This window comes from Dipodomys spectabilis, unplaced genomic scaffold (assembly GCF_019054845.1).
Source record: "Dipodomys spectabilis isolate Male_0828 unplaced genomic scaffold, ASM1905484v1 ptg000138l, whole genome shotgun sequence".
NCBI lineage: Eukaryota > Metazoa > Chordata > Mammalia > Rodentia > Heteromyidae > Dipodomys > Dipodomys spectabilis.
The window spans coordinates 6,027,723-6,047,954 of NW_024870815.1; the positions used below are offsets into that span (position 1 = coordinate 6,027,723).

A 20,232-nucleotide genomic window follows, 5' to 3' on the forward strand; every position below is an offset into this window, starting at 1 on the left:
ATTTCAGAAAAACCAAAGTATCATAGATTATGTTATGAATATTTCTAGTAGAGTATCTCTATAGAATTATTTTTTCTTTTAATAAATAACCAGTTTTATTTGCCATCTTGTATTTTTGTCTAGTACTTTTTTCCTACTCCCCCCTTACACACAGTGTTTTTATGTTCTTTTAATTTAAAAAACAGAACTCTGTGGACAAATAACAAAAGTTAATCTTATCCTTGTCTTGATTTTTTTTTTTTTTTTTTTTAGGAGGGTTATTAAGTTCAAAGGCCAAGAGGGCTAAATGTTCTACTCATAAGCAGAGAGTCATAGTAATGCTTTATAACAAAGTCTGTGACATCGTTAGCAGCTTATCAGAATTGCTAGAGATACAACTTCTTACAGATACAACAATTCTTCAGGTAAGTTTCTTTGAAGTATTTTGTGAATGTCTACAGTAAGAAATATGACATTCTAGAGAATCTGATTAAGTCCAATATTACCTTGTTTACTCAATTAATTTTACTCATTCACAGTATGTTTTATCTGAGTTGGGAAAAAAATTTTTTGAAAGTATTTTAGTAAGTTTTGAACAGAAGACAAATGAGCCTTGTAAAAGTCTTCAGATGTTATTTCCTTTACAGTAATAGATGTTATTTCCTTTACAGTAATACATCAGGAAATTTTTACCCATAAAAATCTAATGTTTTTGTTGTTTTTTGTTTTTTTGTTTTGGTTGGATGTGGAGCTTGAACTCTGGGCCCTGGGTATTGTCCCTGAGCTCTTGAGCTCAAGGTGAGCTCTCTACCACTTTAACCACAGCACCACTTCCCATTTTCTGGTGGTTAATTGGAAATAAGAGTCTGTCTCAGGGCTGGGAATGTGGCTCAGTGGTAGAGCACTTGCCTTGCATGCCTGAGGCCCTGGGTTCGATTCCTCAGCACCACATAAGCAAAAAGAAAAAAGCCAGAAGTGGCGTTGTGGCTCAAGTGGTAGAGCACTAGCCTTGAGCTGAAGAGCTGAGGGATAGCACCCAAGCCCAGAGTTCAGGCCCCATGACCAGACCCCTCCCCCCAAAAAAAACAGTCTGTCTCATGGACTTTCCTTTCCTTGCCCAGGCTGGCTTTGAACCATGATCCTCATATTTCAGCCTCCTGAATAGCTAGGATTACAGGCGTGAGCCACTGGCGCCAGCTTTTTTTTGTCTCTTTATATCCATGTGCCATTTATTATCAACATTTACAATAAAAATGTGGAGAAAGGAGTAGGTGCTAACTAGGTGAGGGAAAAGAAAATGTCTCCTGAGTATTTTCTGGTAAGTTATTTGATGTATTGGAATTTAAGGAGATAGTTACTGAAAACAACTAAAGATATTTACTAATTGTTCTTTTGTATTTTCCAGGTTTCATCAATGGGAATAACGCCATTTTTTGTGGAAAATGTCAGTGAACTGCAGTTGTGTGCCATTAAGTTAGTCACTGCAGTGAGTATTGTATTTTTAATGAACTTTCAAGATACAAGAAATTTATAATAATAATAATACAAAAAAATTTAGCAAATTTAAGTCATTACTATTAAAAACTAAATATGCTTTTACAGACATTTTCTTTTTTTTCCTTTTTTTTTTTTTTTTTTTTTTTTTTTTTGGTTGTGGGGCTTGAACTCTGGGCCTGGGCGCTGTCCCTCAGCTCTTCAGCTCAAGGCGAGTGCTCTATCACTTGAGCTACAGCGCCACTTCCGGTTTTCTGGTGGTTTATTGGAGATAGGAGTCTCACGGTCTTTCCTGCCCAGGCTGGCTTTAAACTGCAATCCTCAGATCTCAGCCTCCTGAGTAGCTAGGATTACAGGCATGAGCCACCAGTGCCCAGCCAAACATTTTCATTCTAGATGGTTGATAGTATCAAATTGTTTTGTCTTAATATTTAAATAATTTGAATTCTATAATTACTACACAGGTATTCTCAAGATATGAAAAACATAGGCAGTTAATTTTGGAAGAAATTTTTACTTCACTTGCAAGATTACCAACAAGCAAGAGGAGTTTAAGGAATTTCAGGTAACTGACTTTAGCAGAAGTAAAATATAATGATGGACTATACTATACTGTAACCTTCTTATATTCCTCATCATTTCTTATTTGTATTTTTACATTTATGTATAAGAATAAATTCTGTTACATCAACAAAAGTACCTTAGATGCTTTGTAGAATGTTTGACAGCATCCCTAACCTCTCTACTTATTATTGCTAATAGAACTCCAGGTATTTCCAGGTATTGGAAGTCAAAATCATTTCTGGTCTTTAAGAAAAGCAATAGGATATTTGCACAGTAGTCTCAAAAGCAGTCTATTTGAAGGACTAATCCTTTAGTCAGTGTTAAGTCCTTAAGTAATATTTCAGAAAGATCTCTAAAATATCACTCTTAGCCATATAGAAATCAAATATGAGAATTAAATGCTCCTAATTATGAAGTACCATTGTTGAAGGAACTTTACTGCTATGGTCAGGACTTTTGTTTTTGACATCGTAAGTAATTTTCATTATCATCATCATAGATACGTTATTCCTAGCCTTGTGTATAGAATTATTTTTAACGTGATTTGAAATGTTTTCTACATAGTAATTATTTTTATCTTAATTATTGTTTCGACTAAGAGTGCTTTTACTAACATCTGTTCTCTGTTAAACCTGAAAAAAAAAAAACTATCAACACACAGAATTCTCACATTTCTTTTTTCTTTTTTTGGTCGGTCATGGGACTTGGACATGTCTGGGCCTGGACACTGTCCCTCAGCTCTTCAGCTCAAGGGAAGCGCTCTACCACTTGAGCTATAGCACCACTTCCGGTTTTCTGGTGGTTTATTGGAGATAAGAGTCTCATGGTCTTTCCTGCCCGGGCTGGCTTTGAACCACGATCCTCAGATTTCAACCTCCTGAGTAGCTAGGAGTACAGTCATGAGCCACTAGCGCCCGGCCAGAATTCTCACATTTCTACAACATTTGTAGAACAAAACACACATGGAACTTGAGTTTCCACAATGGGTGCCAGCAATTCTAGCACAGGGAATAAATAGTTGACTCCATAGCAAATTTTAATACCAGATTACTACTTTGCATTCAGCAAATGATTACAGAATATGTAGACATTTGGAAACCTTGAAGATTTATATCATTTTTTTAAAAAATTAGTAATTCTTGACTATAAACCTTCATATTAAATACTGTATTTTACTTTTTATTGTATTGTACTTTGGTCATTTGAGCATGCATAGGCATTTTTGTGGCTGAGATGTAGCTCAGTGGTAGAATAGTTGCTTAAAACATGAAAGACCCTCGGTTTTCCAGCACCAAAACTTTAAATAAATTTCAGAGTAATTAGATACATGGACACTGTATAAACAATGATTCCTAAAAAACAAAAGAATCTTGAAACTTTCAAATGATGGTTTTACAGGTATAATAAGATTATCTTTATACACCATATAATTTAAATTGTTTCTTCCTCATTAAAGGTTAAATAGTAGTGATATGGATGGAGAACCTATGTATATTCAGATGGTTACAGCACTGGTTTTACAACTTATTCAATGTGTAGTACATTTGCCATCATCAGAAAAGGACTCTAATTCAGAAGAGGATTCAAATAAAAAAGTAAGGAAATCTTATGTTTTAATAACCTTGTACTTTAATGGACAAAAATACCTATATTCTCTGCATTCTTATAAAACTAAAATTGTTAACTAGGGATTCATGGCTTGGCTTTATCGTCACTTACAGAATTAGAGATTTGGGGAAACCTGAATTCTGGTTCTGATATATCCACAAATTATGAAACATACAAATGAGTTTAACCTTGCTGGATTTGTTTTAAACTATAAAATGAGGGTGCTAATACTGCAGGCCTACCATCCTTGTGTTATAAATTTAAGTGAGCTATTGAATATGAAGCAATATTATAATTAAATTGAATTAATTAGGAAACTGTGTGTATGTCCTCCCTATGACTAATTCATAGCTACAGTTTGCTTTTAGTTTTATAATTTCCATTGAGTCTTATTTTTCCAAGTTCTATAGTTACACCTCAACAAAAATTAAGTAGAAACAAAAATCATTTTATTATGTCATAGTCTGTTTAGTATGCATGTGTATTTAGTAAGCATATAATAATTAATGACATAAATAAATACTATCCAAAAAAATTGAGACTGTTTTGACTCACCTAATCCTATTATTTTGTCTTTAATCTTCTTTTCCTTAACCATTAGTGACTAGTATCATACTATTTTATCTCTGTTCTATTCTATTTATCAATTTGAAGGTGAATAAGGTTATTATGGTTTTCAAATTTATATAAACAATGATTAATTTTTTCATTCAACGTTATTTTTACAAACATCATACATTCGGTTTGTCCTGAGTTAAACTTATAATGGTATCATAGTTTAAAGCATGAATTTCTTTGAATATACATAAAAGTAGAATTACCAAATTATATTTATTCATTCACTAACTCTTGGAAGTTACCAGTTCATGTACCAAGTGGTATTTCAGTTTACATTCCTACAATTTGGCTTTGCCTATTTTGATTACTGTGAAATTCTATTGTGTTTCATTTTGCAAATTCTTCTTTAATATTACTGAATTTGAACTCTATTCCTTGTATTTATTCACTCTTTGAGTTTCTAAAAGCTGTGCATTAACTTTATTTGCTAATATTTAAATTTCTAGTGACCATGTTGAATTCTCCTTTAAATTGTTTTCCAGTGGTTTCATAAACACTGAGGGTAAAATATTCTTTGGTGGTTGTATTATTGATTGCTTTATAGTTCAGCATGTGTTTTATCACTGAACTATATCTCTAGACCTTGGAAATTCTGTACTTTCGGTTACTTTTTGTTCTGATTTGAATTATAAGTAGCTACTGATACTACATTTGTTGACTTCATTTCTCACTCTTGCATATTTTAATAGATTTAACAGGAGATCTATCATTATTTGTTGTTCTAAAGTTTAAAAAATACATTTAGCAGATAGGTGCAGTGGCTCACACATCACATATCAGAGTATTCTAAGCATTTAATATTTAACTATATTGCCAGGCACTAGTGGCTCACACTTGTAATCCTAGCTGCTTAGGCAGCTGAGATCTGAGAATCACAGTTCAAAGCCAGCATGGGCAGAAAAGTCCCCATGAGATGCTTATCTCTAATTAACCACTCAAAAGCCAGAAATGGAACTGAGGCTCAAAGTGGTAGAGCACTAGCCTTGAGCAAAAGAGTTTAGGGACCAGCACCCAGGTCCTGAGTTTGAGTCCCACAACCACCAAAAAAAATTTTTTTTAATTTATTACTTGTATGCAGTAATAATGTGGCAGTATCATCTATCTAACTTGTTTGTTGATTGTTTCTAATATCTTTATCAATTCATTTTTTCCACACTAGGTTGACCAGGATGTTGTCATTACTAACTCTTATGAAACAGCTATGAGAACAGCCCAAAACTTCCTTTCCATCTTCCTTAAAAAGTGAGTGACCCAATGGAGAGTAAAAGACAAATAATTACGCATGGACCAGATTAATCACACAATACTCTAAACATTCACACAGTGTAACAAAAGGAGGATATTCTTGAGAGGACCACAAAAGCACAAAAGCTGTGTGTATATGACGATATAAAATGATACCGATCGAAATGAACTCCAAGAAATGGAAACAAGAAGTTTTTTTATTGTACTGTTTGCAGTTCCTTTTCTTTCTTTCTTCTTTTCTTTTTTTCTTTGTTTTATTCCCTTTTGTTGCTGTATTTTTTTTCTGTACTCTTTGTCTGTCTGATTTGTGGAGGGGAAAGGTTGGGACTAAGGGTGAACCCATTCAGCAGTGATACTTACTAGACATGTTGGAAATGAACTATGCAACTTGGAGGCTGTGGGGGAAGTCTGGAGGAAAAAAATTGGGAGAGAATGACGGAAGAGGTGACAATGTTCAAAAGGAAATGTTCTCATTACCTGGCTTAAGTAACTATAACCCTTCTGTCCATCACCTTTACAATAAAATTTTAAAAATAATAAAAGTGAGTGAAATTACATAAATTTTTATGTTAAAATAGTTTAGGAGAAAGATTTTACCATAATCTGTAGAGTATTAAAAGTCTCAAATTATGTAAAGTTGCTTATTTTGGTCCCAAAGTATAAGTACTAGAGTAAAGTTCAATAACTTTTCTTCACTATATTTGGGCAGTCTATTTCAGTAGAAAAATTTGTGGAAACAGATTGTTACTCAGCCTAGAATATATGGTGAGCATGTAGAAGGAAAAACAGCTGCCTTTTTTTTTTTTTTACGTTCCATAACTGCCAGAAAATAATGTTAATATTGGTTAATAAACAAAATAACAAGGGAAAATGGAATTTGAGAAATATATTTATTTTAGACAATATTTTAATATTTTCCTTATGTCTTGTTACAAAATACAGAGAAAAAAATACTTAGCAAAATTTCAATCAATATAGTAGGCATGTTACCTAAATGGGTGTCTTTTCATTATTTGTTTTTGAACAGATGTGGTAGTAAGCAAGGTGAAGAAGATTACAGACCACTCTTTGAAAATTTTGTTCAAGATCTTCTTTCAACAGTCAATAAGCCTGAATGGCCAGCTGCTGAACTACTCCTTAGTTTGTTAGGGAGACTGTTGGTAAGAGCATAGCATTTAAAGATTATTAGATTTATAGAAGACAACATAATGAGGATGTACTCTGATTCACAGATGATGAATTCTTTAAAAATGTGTAAGGAAATACAAACATTGCATTTTTATTTTTGCATGTGAATAACAGTACATTTATTGTCAGTACCTGTAGAAAACGTTAAAGTATACATTTTATACTTGCATTTCTTTACAAAAGATATATAGGCTTTAACATGGTCAGGGAGCTTTTTTGTTTATATAATTTTGGTTTAAGGTGCTAACGTTAGTTAAAAATAACTCAGTAGTAAATCATAAGTTATAGTTAGTCTTTTCTGATCTTGTAACTGACTAATGTGAACACTTTGTTGACTTTTTTTGGTACTTTTTAGTCTTCAGGTAGTATAGTAGGGAAACTGAAAAGTATTATTATGATCATCCTTTATTTCTCATGTACATTTGGAATTGAACACTGTAAATTGTTACAAAGTTTTTGAGGCCTGTTTTGTGATCTGGAAAATATAATACTATCCAGAAACTGTGGTGATGTTTCAAAGATACTAAAATTTTACCCTAAGAAATTATTACTTAGTGATATCACATTTTGTATAAACAGTTGAGCCAACACTTAAAAAGTGACTGTATTTACGAATGTATAAACTGTAGTTTTATAGAAATAATAAAAGTATAAATTTCAGAAAAACAGAAGTTTGTAAAAACAACTTCATGGGACTGTACCACAAGAAGTTTAAATTCCTAGTAGTATAACATAAAATTTGGAATTCAGATTACTTATTTCTATGTAGTATTAGAAACCCATTTAATTTAAGTCTGCTTATTTTGTTTTTAGGTTCATCAGTTCAGTAACAAGTCAACAGAAATGGCTTTAAGAGTGGCATCTCTTGATTACCTTGGAACTGTTGCTGCCCGACTGAGGAAAGATGCTGTTACAAGCAAAATGGACCAAGGATCTATAGAACGAATTTTAAAACAGGTATTGAAATAAAGAATTAAAATTATGGATATAAAAACAGTTAAATGGGGCTGGGAAGGTGGCTCAGTGGTAGAGCGCTTACCTTGCATGCATGAGGCCCTAGGTTTCATTCCTCAGCACCACATAAGCAAAAAGAAAAAAAAAAAGCCGGAAGTGGCGCTGTGGCTCAAGTGGTAGAGCACTAGCCTTGAGCTGAATCGGTGAGGGACAGTGCCCAGGCCCAGAGTTCAGGCCCCACAACCGGACCCCCCCCCCCCCCAAAAAAAAGTTAAATGCTTTTTTTTAATATTGTTACATTAGCCTTTTGTCTCATTTTGTAGATTCAAAGAAAAGTGGTTCATCTTTATTTGTGGTACTGGGGATCAAACCCAGAGCCTAGTTCTTACTAGGCAAGCACTCTGCCACTGAACTACATTACTAGTCCCCAAGTAAGATTTATACTTTTAAAAGTTGGCTTTTCAAAGCCCCCTAAAGACAATACTTAACAGTGAATTGTGGTCTAATTAGAACCTCCAAATGGATTATGTGAATTCTTTGTTTGCTATCATTGTATGGACCACTATTATGAATGTGTGACACTTGTTTGTTTATATTTGGTTTTGATAATTAAGTATATAGTTTGTTGATAACAGGTCTTATCTATGTATGAGACCCTGGATTCAATCTTTTACTTATGAGTTTTGGACATCTTAGTATAAGGGAGAGAGGAAAGGAGGGCTTCTTTTCAGTTTATTAGAGTGTTCATCCTGAAAGTGTTTTATTTCCTTTTTATCTTTTTTAAGTGCCGATGAAGTACTACATATAAAACTCCTGTTTTTTTTTTTCTTTCTAGTTCTTTCCTACACACAACTTCAACCATGTTAGTAGAACTGCCTCTTTTTCTTTCTTTTTTTTTTAATTGTACTTTGTAGTTTGAAATAAATCTCAGGCATAAATAAAAGTTGTAAGAATGATACAAAAAGTGCTATAAATCCTTCAACCAAATTCCTTACTGACAACTTACTACATTTGCTTTATCACCATCAAATATGGTACTACCATTCACATTCTGTTTAATATACTAAATCTCTTTCCATAATTTTACATTCAAACTGTCTAAGGTTTGGCCAGTGAGAGAATGGTATTTTCCAGTATTTTCTAGAGTAGTCCTGATACCTCTTAAGCTACATATGACTATATAGATAGTGTAACTCTAGGTGAGGGATCAGAAGCATGCTATAAATTAGTTTACAATGTTAAGTAGCCGGTATTTGAATGCATCACTTTCGGCACACTCCTAGAACATCGATTATTTTATCTACCACTTGAGCCACAGCCTCCACTTCTAGATTTTTGGTAGTTAATTGGAGATGAATCTCACAGACTTGCCTACTTGAGCTGGCTTTAAACCTCAATCCTAAGATCTCAGCCTCCTGAGTAGCTATGATTACAGGTGTGAGCTACCTAAACCTGGATGGCCCAGTAATTGTTAACAGAGCTTAATGATTCAGTTCTTTTTCACACTTAGATGGGTGGTAAATACCTATTATAATACTGTTATAATACTGTTATATTATTTTTACTAGTTGTATATTTCCATATTCTATATGAAGCATACTGTGTTCCTATTATTATTAATAAACACTACCTCCACCATGTAATAGCTACCTAAGAACTTTTTAAAAGAAGGTGACATGTAGTTTTCCTATTATTGTTAATAAACACTACCTCCACCATGTAATAGCTACCTAAGAACTTTTTAAAAGAAGGTGACATGTAGTTTATCAATATAAAATCTAGGGGCTGGGAAGGTGGCTCAGTGGTAGAGCGCTTGCCTTGCGTGCATGAGGCCCTGGGTTCGATTCCTTAGCACCATATAAGCAGAAAAAACAAAAGCCGGAAGTGGTGCCTGTGGCTCAAGTGGTAGAGCACTAGCCTTGAGCTGAAGGACTAAGGGACAGCACCCAGGCCCAAAGTTCAGGCCCCACGACCGGACCCAAAAAAATATATATTATCTAAATATACATCATTTAAAATTTTTCAGAAATATTTTTCTATTTCTTTTAATTGTTAATAGCTATATTTTAATTTTTTGTTGTTGATGATGGTTGGATAGCTTGAACCCAGTGCCTGGGTGCTCTGAGCCTCTGAGCCTATTTGTACTCAAGGCTAGCACTCTATCACTTTAGCCACAGCACTACTACCAGGAGTTTTTTGAGTGGATATTTGGAGATAAGAGTCTCTCAGTCTTCTGCTCTGGTTGGCTTTGAACCACTGCCCTTAGATCTCAGAGTAGCTGAATAGCTAGGATTACAGCCATTGGCACCCAGGTACATTTTAATTTTTAATACCAAGATTCTTCTCTCACATTTGTGTTTTTATTGAGATTATTTAAGCATATAAGTATCTGAGGCATGTTGGTGCATGAAAGTAATCCTAACAGAACTCAGGAGGCTGAAGCAGGATGTTTGTAAGCTTGAAGCCAGCCTGGGCTATACAGTGAGATTGTATTTCAAAAAATATAATTCAAATGAACAAAACCACTAATACCTTTTTGGTTTTATTTGACTTACAGGTTTCAGGAGGAGAAGATGAAATCCAACAGTTGCAAAAGGCATTGCTTGATTATTTGGATGAGAACACTGAGACTGATCCTTCACTAGTTGTAAGATTCTTTTCTCCTTTTTAAAGGGTCCTTGTTAAATCTGGACAGAAGAGAAATCTTAAAGATTGATTTATCTTATGGAATTCTGGTTATAGACATATGGTAAACCGAATTTAATGCGATTAGAAAAATATTTGAAAGTCTTGCAACAGATTATTTTTAAAGCCAGATTAGATCATTAGTCTTCACAATGGTTATGGACCACACGATCATGACTTATTAGCATAGTAATTGACATATATGTATTTAAATACTAATTTTCAATGTATGTCTCACAATGTATCCAAAATATTAGCTTGGTCTGCCATGCATAAAATTTGTAAACAGTATTACAAAACAGTTTGCATATACTGGATTTTTTTAACCTAAATTGTACACAATTAAGTCATTGGACACCTCTAAATTGTTTAGCCAGCTAGAACTAGTAAAACAAAATTTTAAAACACAGGAAGTCTTCTACCTTTAGTTTTTTAATCATTTATTACATAAATTTCTAGTTAACTTATCACCTTTCTGTATTTTGCTGTTTTATGTGTGTACATTTTTATTATTCATAGTTGTAGTCTATATTTGATATAGTTGAGTAATCTTGACATTAATGTAATTTTTAGCAAAGTTAAATATAGTATGTTTTCTGTGTTCCAAAATTTTCCAGATTTTCTAGCTTTTTTTAAGCCTGTGTCTTTTCTAGAAGTTACATTGAAGCTGAATTCAAACCTTATTACCACCAAAAAAATAAATAAACTTTATATTCTAGATAGTGAGATTTTCATTTTCTGGATGGTCTAGCTTTATTAATGACGTGGAAATGTTAGTAATTTCATCAGGTTCAAATCTATCTAAATTTTTTTTCCCCAGTTTTCCCGTAAATTTTATATAGCCCAGTGGTTCCGTGATACAACTTTAGAAACAGAAAAAGCAATGAAATCACAAAAAGATGATGAATCATCTGAAGGAACACATCATTCAAAAGAAATTGAGACAACTGGTCAAATTATGCATCGAGCTGAAAACCGAAAAAAGTTTCTTAGAAGCATTATCAAAACCACGCCTTCTCAGTTCAGCACATTAAAGTAAGATCCAGTAAAAAAAATGTGTGTATTGAAAGTAGCAATTTTATTTGAGTTGAAATTATTTACATGGACTGAGAAGGTAGCTCAGTGGTAGAGTACTTGCCTTGCATGCATGAGGCCTGGGTTCGATTCCTCAGCACCACATAAGCAGGAAAAGCCAGAAGTGGCGCTGTGGTAGAGTGCTAGCCTTGAGCTGAAGAACTAAGGGACAGCGCCCAGGCCCAGAATTCAGGCCCCAAGACCGGCCCAAAAAAAAAAAAATTATTTACAAAGAGGCAAAAACATACTTCATGAACCAGGAACAAACTATTTTTTTCCTGCCGTTGGCTTTTGCTCCAAAGATCATAGCTGAGACATATTATAAAAAATAAAAATAGGATTGGATTCAGAAAAGTACTCTACCATTCTAATTTCCAATTGGTAGTTATTTACAGAAACGTTTACAATGGAAAAAAGGTTACTTTAAAACTTTAATTTCCAAATCAGCCTCAAGTACCCTAAAATCAGAGTTCACTGAGGGTTAAAAACACCCAAATGCACTGCAGCTGGTGCTCCCCACCAAAATCTGCATCTCTTATCAGTGCTTGACAATATATTTTTTTGATACCCATTTTCAAAAAATGTTTTATTACTTTTCTGTTACAGGATGAACTCTGATACTGTGGACTATGAAGATGCCTGCTTGATTGTTCGATATTTGGCCTCTATGAGGCCGTTTGCCCAGAGCTTTGATATTTATTTGACCCAGGTAAGCTAAAGCAAGATTTGTATGAAAGGATTTTTACTTTTCCAATTTTAGTTGATTGTGGAGTAGTGTATAATGTCTCTTCATTGTTGAGCAAAGATACTTAAAAGAACATTTATTTCTATATTTTGTATTAATATCCTATTCTCCTGGTCATTTAAATGTTGATAAGATTTTTAATATCCTTGATCAAAATTGTACATACAGAGGTTTTAGTGGTGCTATAAGGATTTTGAAAAGGAAACATTCTCAATATGCTTAACTAGGAATTCCAAGGTAAAGTCTACTTATTTTATAAATAAATATAAAATGCCTCAGTTAATCATATGTACTGATCTTGAAGTTAAAGTTTTGGATCAGTAAGATAATAGATTATAATAAAGAAGGTAAAGATTGATTTCTATTGTATGTTTTATATTTTGTTAAATTTTGTATTTTCTAAAATTTATGAGATGTCACTGTTTGCTTGGCAGATACTACGAGTTCTTGGTGAAAATGCAATTGCCGTTCGAACAAAAGCCATGAAGTGTTTATCTGAGGTTGTTGCTGTAGACCCCAGTATTCTAGCAAGGGTAAAGAGTATAAAAAAAATAATAATCATTTTAACTTGTATTTTCTAGTGAAATTAAAAGATTTGATCTATTTATAAAATTATATTTTCTTCATTTTCTTTAGCTTGATATGCAGCGAGGAGTTCATGGACGATTGATGGATAACTCTACTAGTGTTCGAGAAGCAGCAGTAGAATTACTAGGTCGATTTGTCCTTTGTCGACCTCAGTTGGCTGAACAGTATTATGATATGCTAATTGAAAGAATATTGGTATGCATGTTTTGCCATTTTTATAACAATTTGTGAATATAATTTTGAGTATTGCATCTTATTTTAAAACTGTTAAGCTGGAAAATATGTGCGTGAATTCTTTATTTAGATTGCCTAATCTATAAACTAGGGTGATGTTCTAAAAGAATATGTTTCCAAGAGGCATGCTGCTCAATTTATAAAACAAATCATTTATGAAAATCAGATCCTTTTTTAGTTATTGTTTCTTATATAAGTTTACAGTGAGTATAAAAGATAGTACATGGATTAAATATTTTTGGACAGGCTATAGAGTAATTACATATTTATGTGTATTATATATTACATAAGTGAAAAAATATTTAAGTAGGGAGTAAGTATAAACATTGATATGTGAGAATACATTTGGATCCCTAAATTGGTTCACATATTTCCTTAAAGCTGAATTATGATGTGCTGGCACCTGCAAGTTAAACTAGAAAATTATTTGAAAATCAAGAGCAAACTTATTAAATAAGAAATACTGTTCTAGGCTCATGTTTATATTCCCAGCTACTCTTGTTAGAGATCAGCCCCAGCAAAAAGTTAACCAGCCCTAGCAAAAAGTTAGCAAGATCCCTATCTCAGCAAATAAAGCTGGGTATTATAATGTGTGCTATATTCCTATTCTTTGGTAAGTATTAAGTAGACTTTATCAAAGCTAGCTTGAGCATTAATGAAAAATTTTTTAAAATGACTAAAGTAAAAATTTCTGGTGGCATTGGCCCCTCCCTAGTAAGTATGAGGCCCTAAATTCATACCTAATACCACTGGGGGAAAAAAGAAGGAAATACTCTTCTACTGATACATTCTGTTTGTATATACTCCAGATTTCTCTGGCCCTGAAGCATTTTCTTAGGAAACAAAATATTGGCATTAGGAAAGAACTATGAAGGTCAGGAGGTGTGGCTCAGTGGTAGAGTACCAGGCTAGCAAGTGTACCCGGAGTTTATCCTAGCACCATCAAAAGGGGCTGGGGGAGAAACTCATTATAGACATGTTGACTTCTTGTGGAATTCAATGTAGATGCTGTAGTAATTGAAATTAGGTATTCCTGCAGCAACATGAGCTTATTACTTTTAGTCTAGAATCTGGATATTATATGATAAAACATTATAGTTTTCAGATTCAACTATAGGCATACAATTTTTGTTTAAAATAAATAATTTTAGGAAAATGCAGAATAATTTATTTCCTCAAACTGCTTTAGGTTTTTCAGTATCAAAAGATTTAATCATCCATGCGCAGGTGGCTCACACCTGTAATCCTTAGCTACTCAGGAGGCTGAGATCTGAGGATTGCAGTTCAAAGCCAGCCCGGGCAGGAAAGTCTATGAGACTCTTATCTTCAGTAAGCCACTCAGAAAACCAGAAGTGGTGCTGTGGCTCAAGTGGTAAAGTGCTCTCCTTGAGCTGAAAAGCTGAGGGACAACGCTCAGGCCCAGAGTTCAAACCCCATGACTGACCAAAAAAAAAAAAGATTAATCAACAAAATTTCCAAAAATTTAATGAACTCTGACAAAGTTAATCCTCACAAGCATTTTACTACTTTTCTCAAGTATACTTTGTAACACCTAAAAATCAGGATACCATCCTAGAACCGTTATCGAACCAAGTTAATAGTCTCTAGTATATAATATGTAGTTTATATTCAAATTTTCCAGTTCTCTCAAATGCCTTTTCTAAAGCTTTTTGAAGAATCAGAAGCTTGAACATTGGAGCTCAGGTCCAGTAATCCCAGCTACTCAGAAGGCAGAGATCCAGAGGATTAGGTACTTTGAGATCAGGCTGGAGAAAAAGTCCTTGAGACCCTGTCAACCAATAAAAACTGGATGGTGGTATATGCCTCTTATCCAGACTATATAGGAAGCATAAAGAGAAGAATCCATCCAGGGAAACTAGATGGAAGTCAAGTCTCACCATGAAAACCAAACAGGCTAAGCACACAAATGTTGGAATACTTGATAACAAGTAAGATCCTGAAGTCAAACCCTACTATCACAATAGCAGAATCAATAATATCAAAATCAATTCAAATATATAATACATTTTAGCAAGTGGGTTGTGCCTTAAATGGAAGATTATATGTTTACTTTTTTTGTTTTTACCATTTCCCCCTCTACAAACTCATTTAAAAGATTAAAATGTTTTATTTCTCCATAGTTTTATTAATTTGATCCTTTATTATATTTAATAGTTAATCTCAAAGGTTTTGTTAGATTTTGGTTAATCTTTATATTTATCATCCTATTTAAATCTGGTAAGCTTATTCTTTAGTCTTGAGGTCAGTGCTAAACTGTAGAATTTGTTTCCATGTCATGATTAATGTATTTAAAGGAAAAACAACATAATAAAGTTATTTTATAATAGGAAAATATGTGAAGATTATATAGACAGTGTTTATCTTGTTAACAATTAGTATAATGCTTCTGGTGTCTGCTTTCAAATTTTACTTTTGTATTTCATAGACCTATAACATCTCAATTTTTATAACATTTGAAAATACCTTTTTGTTATCAGGATACTGGAATCAGTGTCAGGAAAAGGGTAATAAAGATTCTAAGAGACATCTGTATTGAACAACCAACATTTCCAAAAATTACAGAAATGTGTGTAAAAATGATTCGCAGAGTTAATGATGAAGAAGGCATTAAGGTGAGATGAAACATCATTTTATTGTAAAATTTCTTTTTCATTAATATTTCAAATAATTTATGTGTTTATTGCATTTAATTTTTTATTTAATTTGTAGATTTTATGACAATAAAATCTAATCTTTCTCAACCAATTTAGCAATTATAGTATCTATTTACATTATTCTAGATTCTTCATTCTATTTAAGAAATAGACATTTTGATTTTCAGATGTTATGTGCTTGGTTTTCTAAATAAATAAATACTTAATTAAAACTTACACAAACCAAGTGCTAGTTGACGTGCCTATAATCTTAGCTATTCAAGAAGCTGAGATCCAAAGTATTGCTGTTCAAAGCCTGTTCAGGCAGAAAAGTTCTTAAGACTTTTTTCTCCAGAATAGCCAGTAAAATACAGGGCTAGAGGCATGGCTTAAGTGATAAAGTATCAGCCAAGCAAGCAATCTGAGCAAGCACAGATTATGAAGTTTAAACCCAGTACTGCAAAAATCAAATAAGCAGACTTGTTTCCTAACTTCAATAGTGTATGTAGACACATTTCCCCTTCGCTTTTAAGTTTGTTAGAATTACAACTTTTTTGTAACGCTAACAATTTCTTCAAAGTAGTAAAAATATTTTTGAGTATATATTACAGAGCAGTTGTTAGATATAGTATTGCTCATACAAATTTTTTTAATGTTTAACAAAGTTTATAGTCTTGAAAAGTTTATAAGGTTGAAAACTTAATTGATGGTTTTTATTGGTTAGGAAATTTATTCCAGAAACTTGTATAATCTTTTACCTTAGCTAGTATTGGACCTTGATGATAATTTGAGATTAGAATTTTGTCATGTTTTTGGTAGTTAGCTAATTTGAGCATTTTTCTCTTCTAGAAATTAGTTAATGAAACATTCCAAAAACTCTGGTTTACTCCAACTCCACACAATGACAAAGAAGCAATGACGAGAAAAATTTTGAACATCACTGATGTGGTAAGAAAGATTGAAACAAGTGTAGATTGTTGTAGATGAGAACCTAGTAGATATCCAACCCATGTTATGAAGAAAGAGAGATCATGCGATGAGAGATTTGGTTAATTGACATTTAGTACTCCTTCCTTTACTTTGTGTTTCTGGAGATAAATCAAGAGATGCAAGTAAGATGAGACTGGTGTTTCTGCATATACCAGCTTCTTGGCATTCACTAATATAAGCACACACTGTTGAGTTTATTGTGCTCCAGTAATTGAAAACAGAAAAAAGAAGCAGAAAAACATATACAAAGGGCAATAAACTTTAAAGATAGTAATTCTTGCCTTTCTCAGAAAAATAACTTAGATTAATTTCATTTTACTATACATATATGTATGTCTTATAATTTCTTTCAACCACAATATTTTTCATGTTTCAATATGAGAAATTCTACATAGTGAATTATATGGTTGTCTCTATTTTTACTTATATCTTTAAATCTTCCACCTAAACAGGAAGCAATTATTTTCATTTTTACTGTTACTTGTCAAATGTAGTGCTACGTTAATCTTCAATAAATTGAGCTAATTTCTTTAATTCTTCTAGGATATTTTTACAATAAAATTTTATAGCATTGGCAAGTGTTTGAAGTACTGAAAAATTATTTACTTTAAAAATAACCTTTTTAAGTTACAAAAAATTGAGGCACATTCTTCAGGTGACGGTGGAACAAAATTTTTTTAAATAAATTTCTAATTCATATTACCTAACTTTTATTTCTGATTTTTCATTCCCTTTTCACCCTTAGGTTGCAGCATGCAGAGATACTGGATATGACTGGTTTGAACAGCTTCTTCAAAATGTAAGTGTTACTTTGTGTTTTGAGAGCATGAAATTTGATAGAATGTCAGTTCTTCATAGAGTATAATATTTTTAAAAAATATATTTTAGAAATTTGCGAATAAAAGTATTTATCATCTAGCTTTTGAAGTTATCCCATTTTTCCAGTCTTGTTTTTATTTTATTTTTTGTCTTTTAGACAGGGTTTTTCTTATATTGCCCTAGCAATATAGAGGTCACTTTAATGTTAAACCCTGCTTCAGCCTTCCTCTTCAGACTTACTTTATCTATCTTCCTCCCATTCTTTTTTTGTTGTTGGTTTTTTTAGCTATAATATGTTTAAAATAATCTTTGACTACCTATTATTCTACCTATAAACATTAGTAGGTATTTTAATAATGACTTTTAAAAGGTAAACATAAACAGTATTATCTACAAAATAAATAAATACTTGGTTAGCTCTAGACACAGATCAAACCTCAATTTTGAGGGTAGTTGATAAACAATACTATATAGATGGAGCTTAATAGAATTGAATCACATCATGTTGCACATAATGTCAACTTTAGATGTTGTCAGCCTAATGCATCTATTATAAAGTCTTTCAGTACTAGTTTTCATTTCTTTGGGGTTTTATTGCTTTGCTTACTGCCATTTGAGATCTAACTCTATGTAGGTTAGGTTGACCTCAAACTCATGATCTTCTTGTCTCAACCTCAAACTGCTAGGAAGCAGGGATGTGCCTCTACAACTAGCAGTAATAGATATTTTTGTTTGTTTGTTGTGCCAGTCTTGGGGCTTGAACTCAGGGCCTAGGTGCTGTCCCTAAGCTATTTTGCTCAATGCTAGCGTTCTACCTCTTGATTCACACTTCCACATTTGGCTTTTTGATGGCTAATTGGAGAAGAGAGTCTCAGGAACTTTTTTGTACACATTGACTTCAACAAACCACCATTTACAGATCTCAGCCTCCTGAGTAGGTAGCCACTGGCACCCAGCAGCAGTGTTTTGTTTTGTCCCTCAGCTCTTCAGCTCAAGGCTAGCACTCTACCACTTGAGCCACAGCGCCACTTCTGGCTTTTTTCTTTTTGCTTATGTGGTGCTGAGGAATTGAACCCAGGGCCTCAGGCATGCAAGGCAAGCACTCTACCACTAAGCCACCTTCCCAGCCCGCAGTGTTTGTTTTTATGATTACCTACATTCGTTAGTTCCATTACAAGTTGAAACTGGTTATTTTTCTTACCTTTATAAACTTGTATTGGATTAAGATTCTTCTTTTTTAAAAAAAGGAATTTTAAACCAGGTGCTGATGACTCATGCCTATAATTCTAGCTACTTAGGCGACTGAGATCTGAGGATTGTGAATTCAAAGCCAGCATGGGGGCAGGAAAGTCCATGAAACTCTTAGCTCTAATTAATCACCCAAAAGCAAGACAGTGGCTCAAGTGGTAAGGCACTAGCCTTGAACACAAAATCTCAGGGACAGCACCCAGGCCTTGAGTTGTAGCTCCTGGATTGACACCTAAAAATAAAGAAATTTCGCATTTTTTTCCTGGTTGATTATACTGATAAATTGTACTTTGAATTATAATTTGTACAGAAAATGAAAAGTAAATGCTTGATTTCTTTGTTAATTATCAATTTTTCAATGAGTTTTATCAACCTTCAAAGTTGCCTAATATGTGAACTAATAATAGATTTTTTTGTCAATGACGTGTTTGAAAATATTGAAGTCAGGAATTTTTTTGAAGTGCAGATTGTTCCGTCTTTGTCCAATAATCTCTTTAAGTTGATCCTGTCTACTTCATATTAATCCTTTGTGATCTATTTTTTCGAATATCTATCTACCCCAGATTGATTTTCCAAAGAACCTCTTGTTCTCTGTAGTTTTAACAGTCTTTTTGTAGCTGTTCAATAGTGATTGTTATAGTCCTGAGTCTTTTCAGAAAATAGAGCTATAATGATTTACTTTTTAGAAACAAAAATGTAAGAATTTATCCTTGCCTACCACAAGACAACAAAAAAAGAATTTATATTTCCACTCAGGCAAAAAGCCTGAGATTACATAGAAAAAATAGCTGGGAGTGTAGCTCAAGTGCTACACTCTTAACATTGAACAGAATGAAAGAAGATTTAGAAGTGTGTCTATTATGATTTCATTGGTATGAAGTACATAGGAGAAAGAAAGCTAACCTGTATGGCACAAAAATTACAAAATTAATTGCAGATTTGAATTGGGATGAACATGAGGGTCTAATCAGTAGTTCTGAAAGTTATCAATATTATTTGGGAATTCTTGTAAATTCTCAGGCCTTAATATACCAGACTTATAGTCAATAACTCTTAGACTGTAGCTCATTATTATTCTCTATTTTAACATTTTTCCTCAGTTGATTATGAAGAAAGTAAACATTAAAAATCACTGTTATTTATCTTGATAAGGGTTTGAAGCATAATATTGAGGGGAAAAAAAGCATAGAATTTTTAATTCTTGTTGGGAATTATTTTAATACATCGCAGAGTCCATTAACCTTAAAAGATTGGTAAATTTCACTGCCTTAAAATGAAAAACATTTATAAATCAAAAAACATGTTAAAGAAATGGAAAGCACAAGTCACAGACTAAGAAAAGATAATGTATACATGTTCATCAAAGGATTTAATATTGAGACTATGAATAGAACTCTTGTCCTACAAACGATTATAAGAGTCCCAGTAGGAAAGTAAGTGAATTTTATAAATTGCATTTTATAAAGGAAATAGAATATGTGTTATAAAGCATTCAACCCCATTAATAATAATAGTATGAGAAATACAAATCACAAACACCCTTAT

At 33.0% G+C, this 20,232-nt stretch overlaps 1 protein-coding gene across 3 annotated transcripts in view; it reads left to right on the forward strand.

Moving 5' to 3' along the window:
- Nucleotides 1-20,232, forward strand: part of Nipbl (NIPBL cohesin loading factor) — a 172,689-nt gene that overhangs the window by 123,104 nt on the left and 29,353 nt on the right. For all 3 annotated transcript variants that reach the window (XM_042690590.1, XM_042690591.1, XM_042690592.1), the window contains 15 exons: nucleotides 253-404; nucleotides 1,385-1,465; nucleotides 1,938-2,038; nucleotides 3,494-3,632; nucleotides 5,423-5,505; nucleotides 6,536-6,668; nucleotides 7,510-7,653; nucleotides 10,208-10,297; nucleotides 11,156-11,370; nucleotides 12,016-12,118; nucleotides 12,589-12,687; nucleotides 12,791-12,937; nucleotides 15,475-15,609; nucleotides 16,480-16,578; nucleotides 17,366-17,419. In XM_042690590.1, coding sequence (XP_042546524.1) covers nucleotides 253-404; nucleotides 1,385-1,465; nucleotides 1,938-2,038; nucleotides 3,494-3,632; nucleotides 5,423-5,505; nucleotides 6,536-6,668; nucleotides 7,510-7,653; nucleotides 10,208-10,297; nucleotides 11,156-11,370; nucleotides 12,016-12,118; nucleotides 12,589-12,687; nucleotides 12,791-12,937; nucleotides 15,475-15,609; nucleotides 16,480-16,578; nucleotides 17,366-17,419 — 1,775 coding nt within the window. The remainder of the gene's footprint in view (nucleotides 1-252; nucleotides 405-1,384; nucleotides 1,466-1,937; nucleotides 2,039-3,493; nucleotides 3,633-5,422; nucleotides 5,506-6,535; nucleotides 6,669-7,509; nucleotides 7,654-10,207; nucleotides 10,298-11,155; nucleotides 11,371-12,015; nucleotides 12,119-12,588; nucleotides 12,688-12,790; nucleotides 12,938-15,474; nucleotides 15,610-16,479; nucleotides 16,579-17,365; nucleotides 17,420-20,232) is intronic.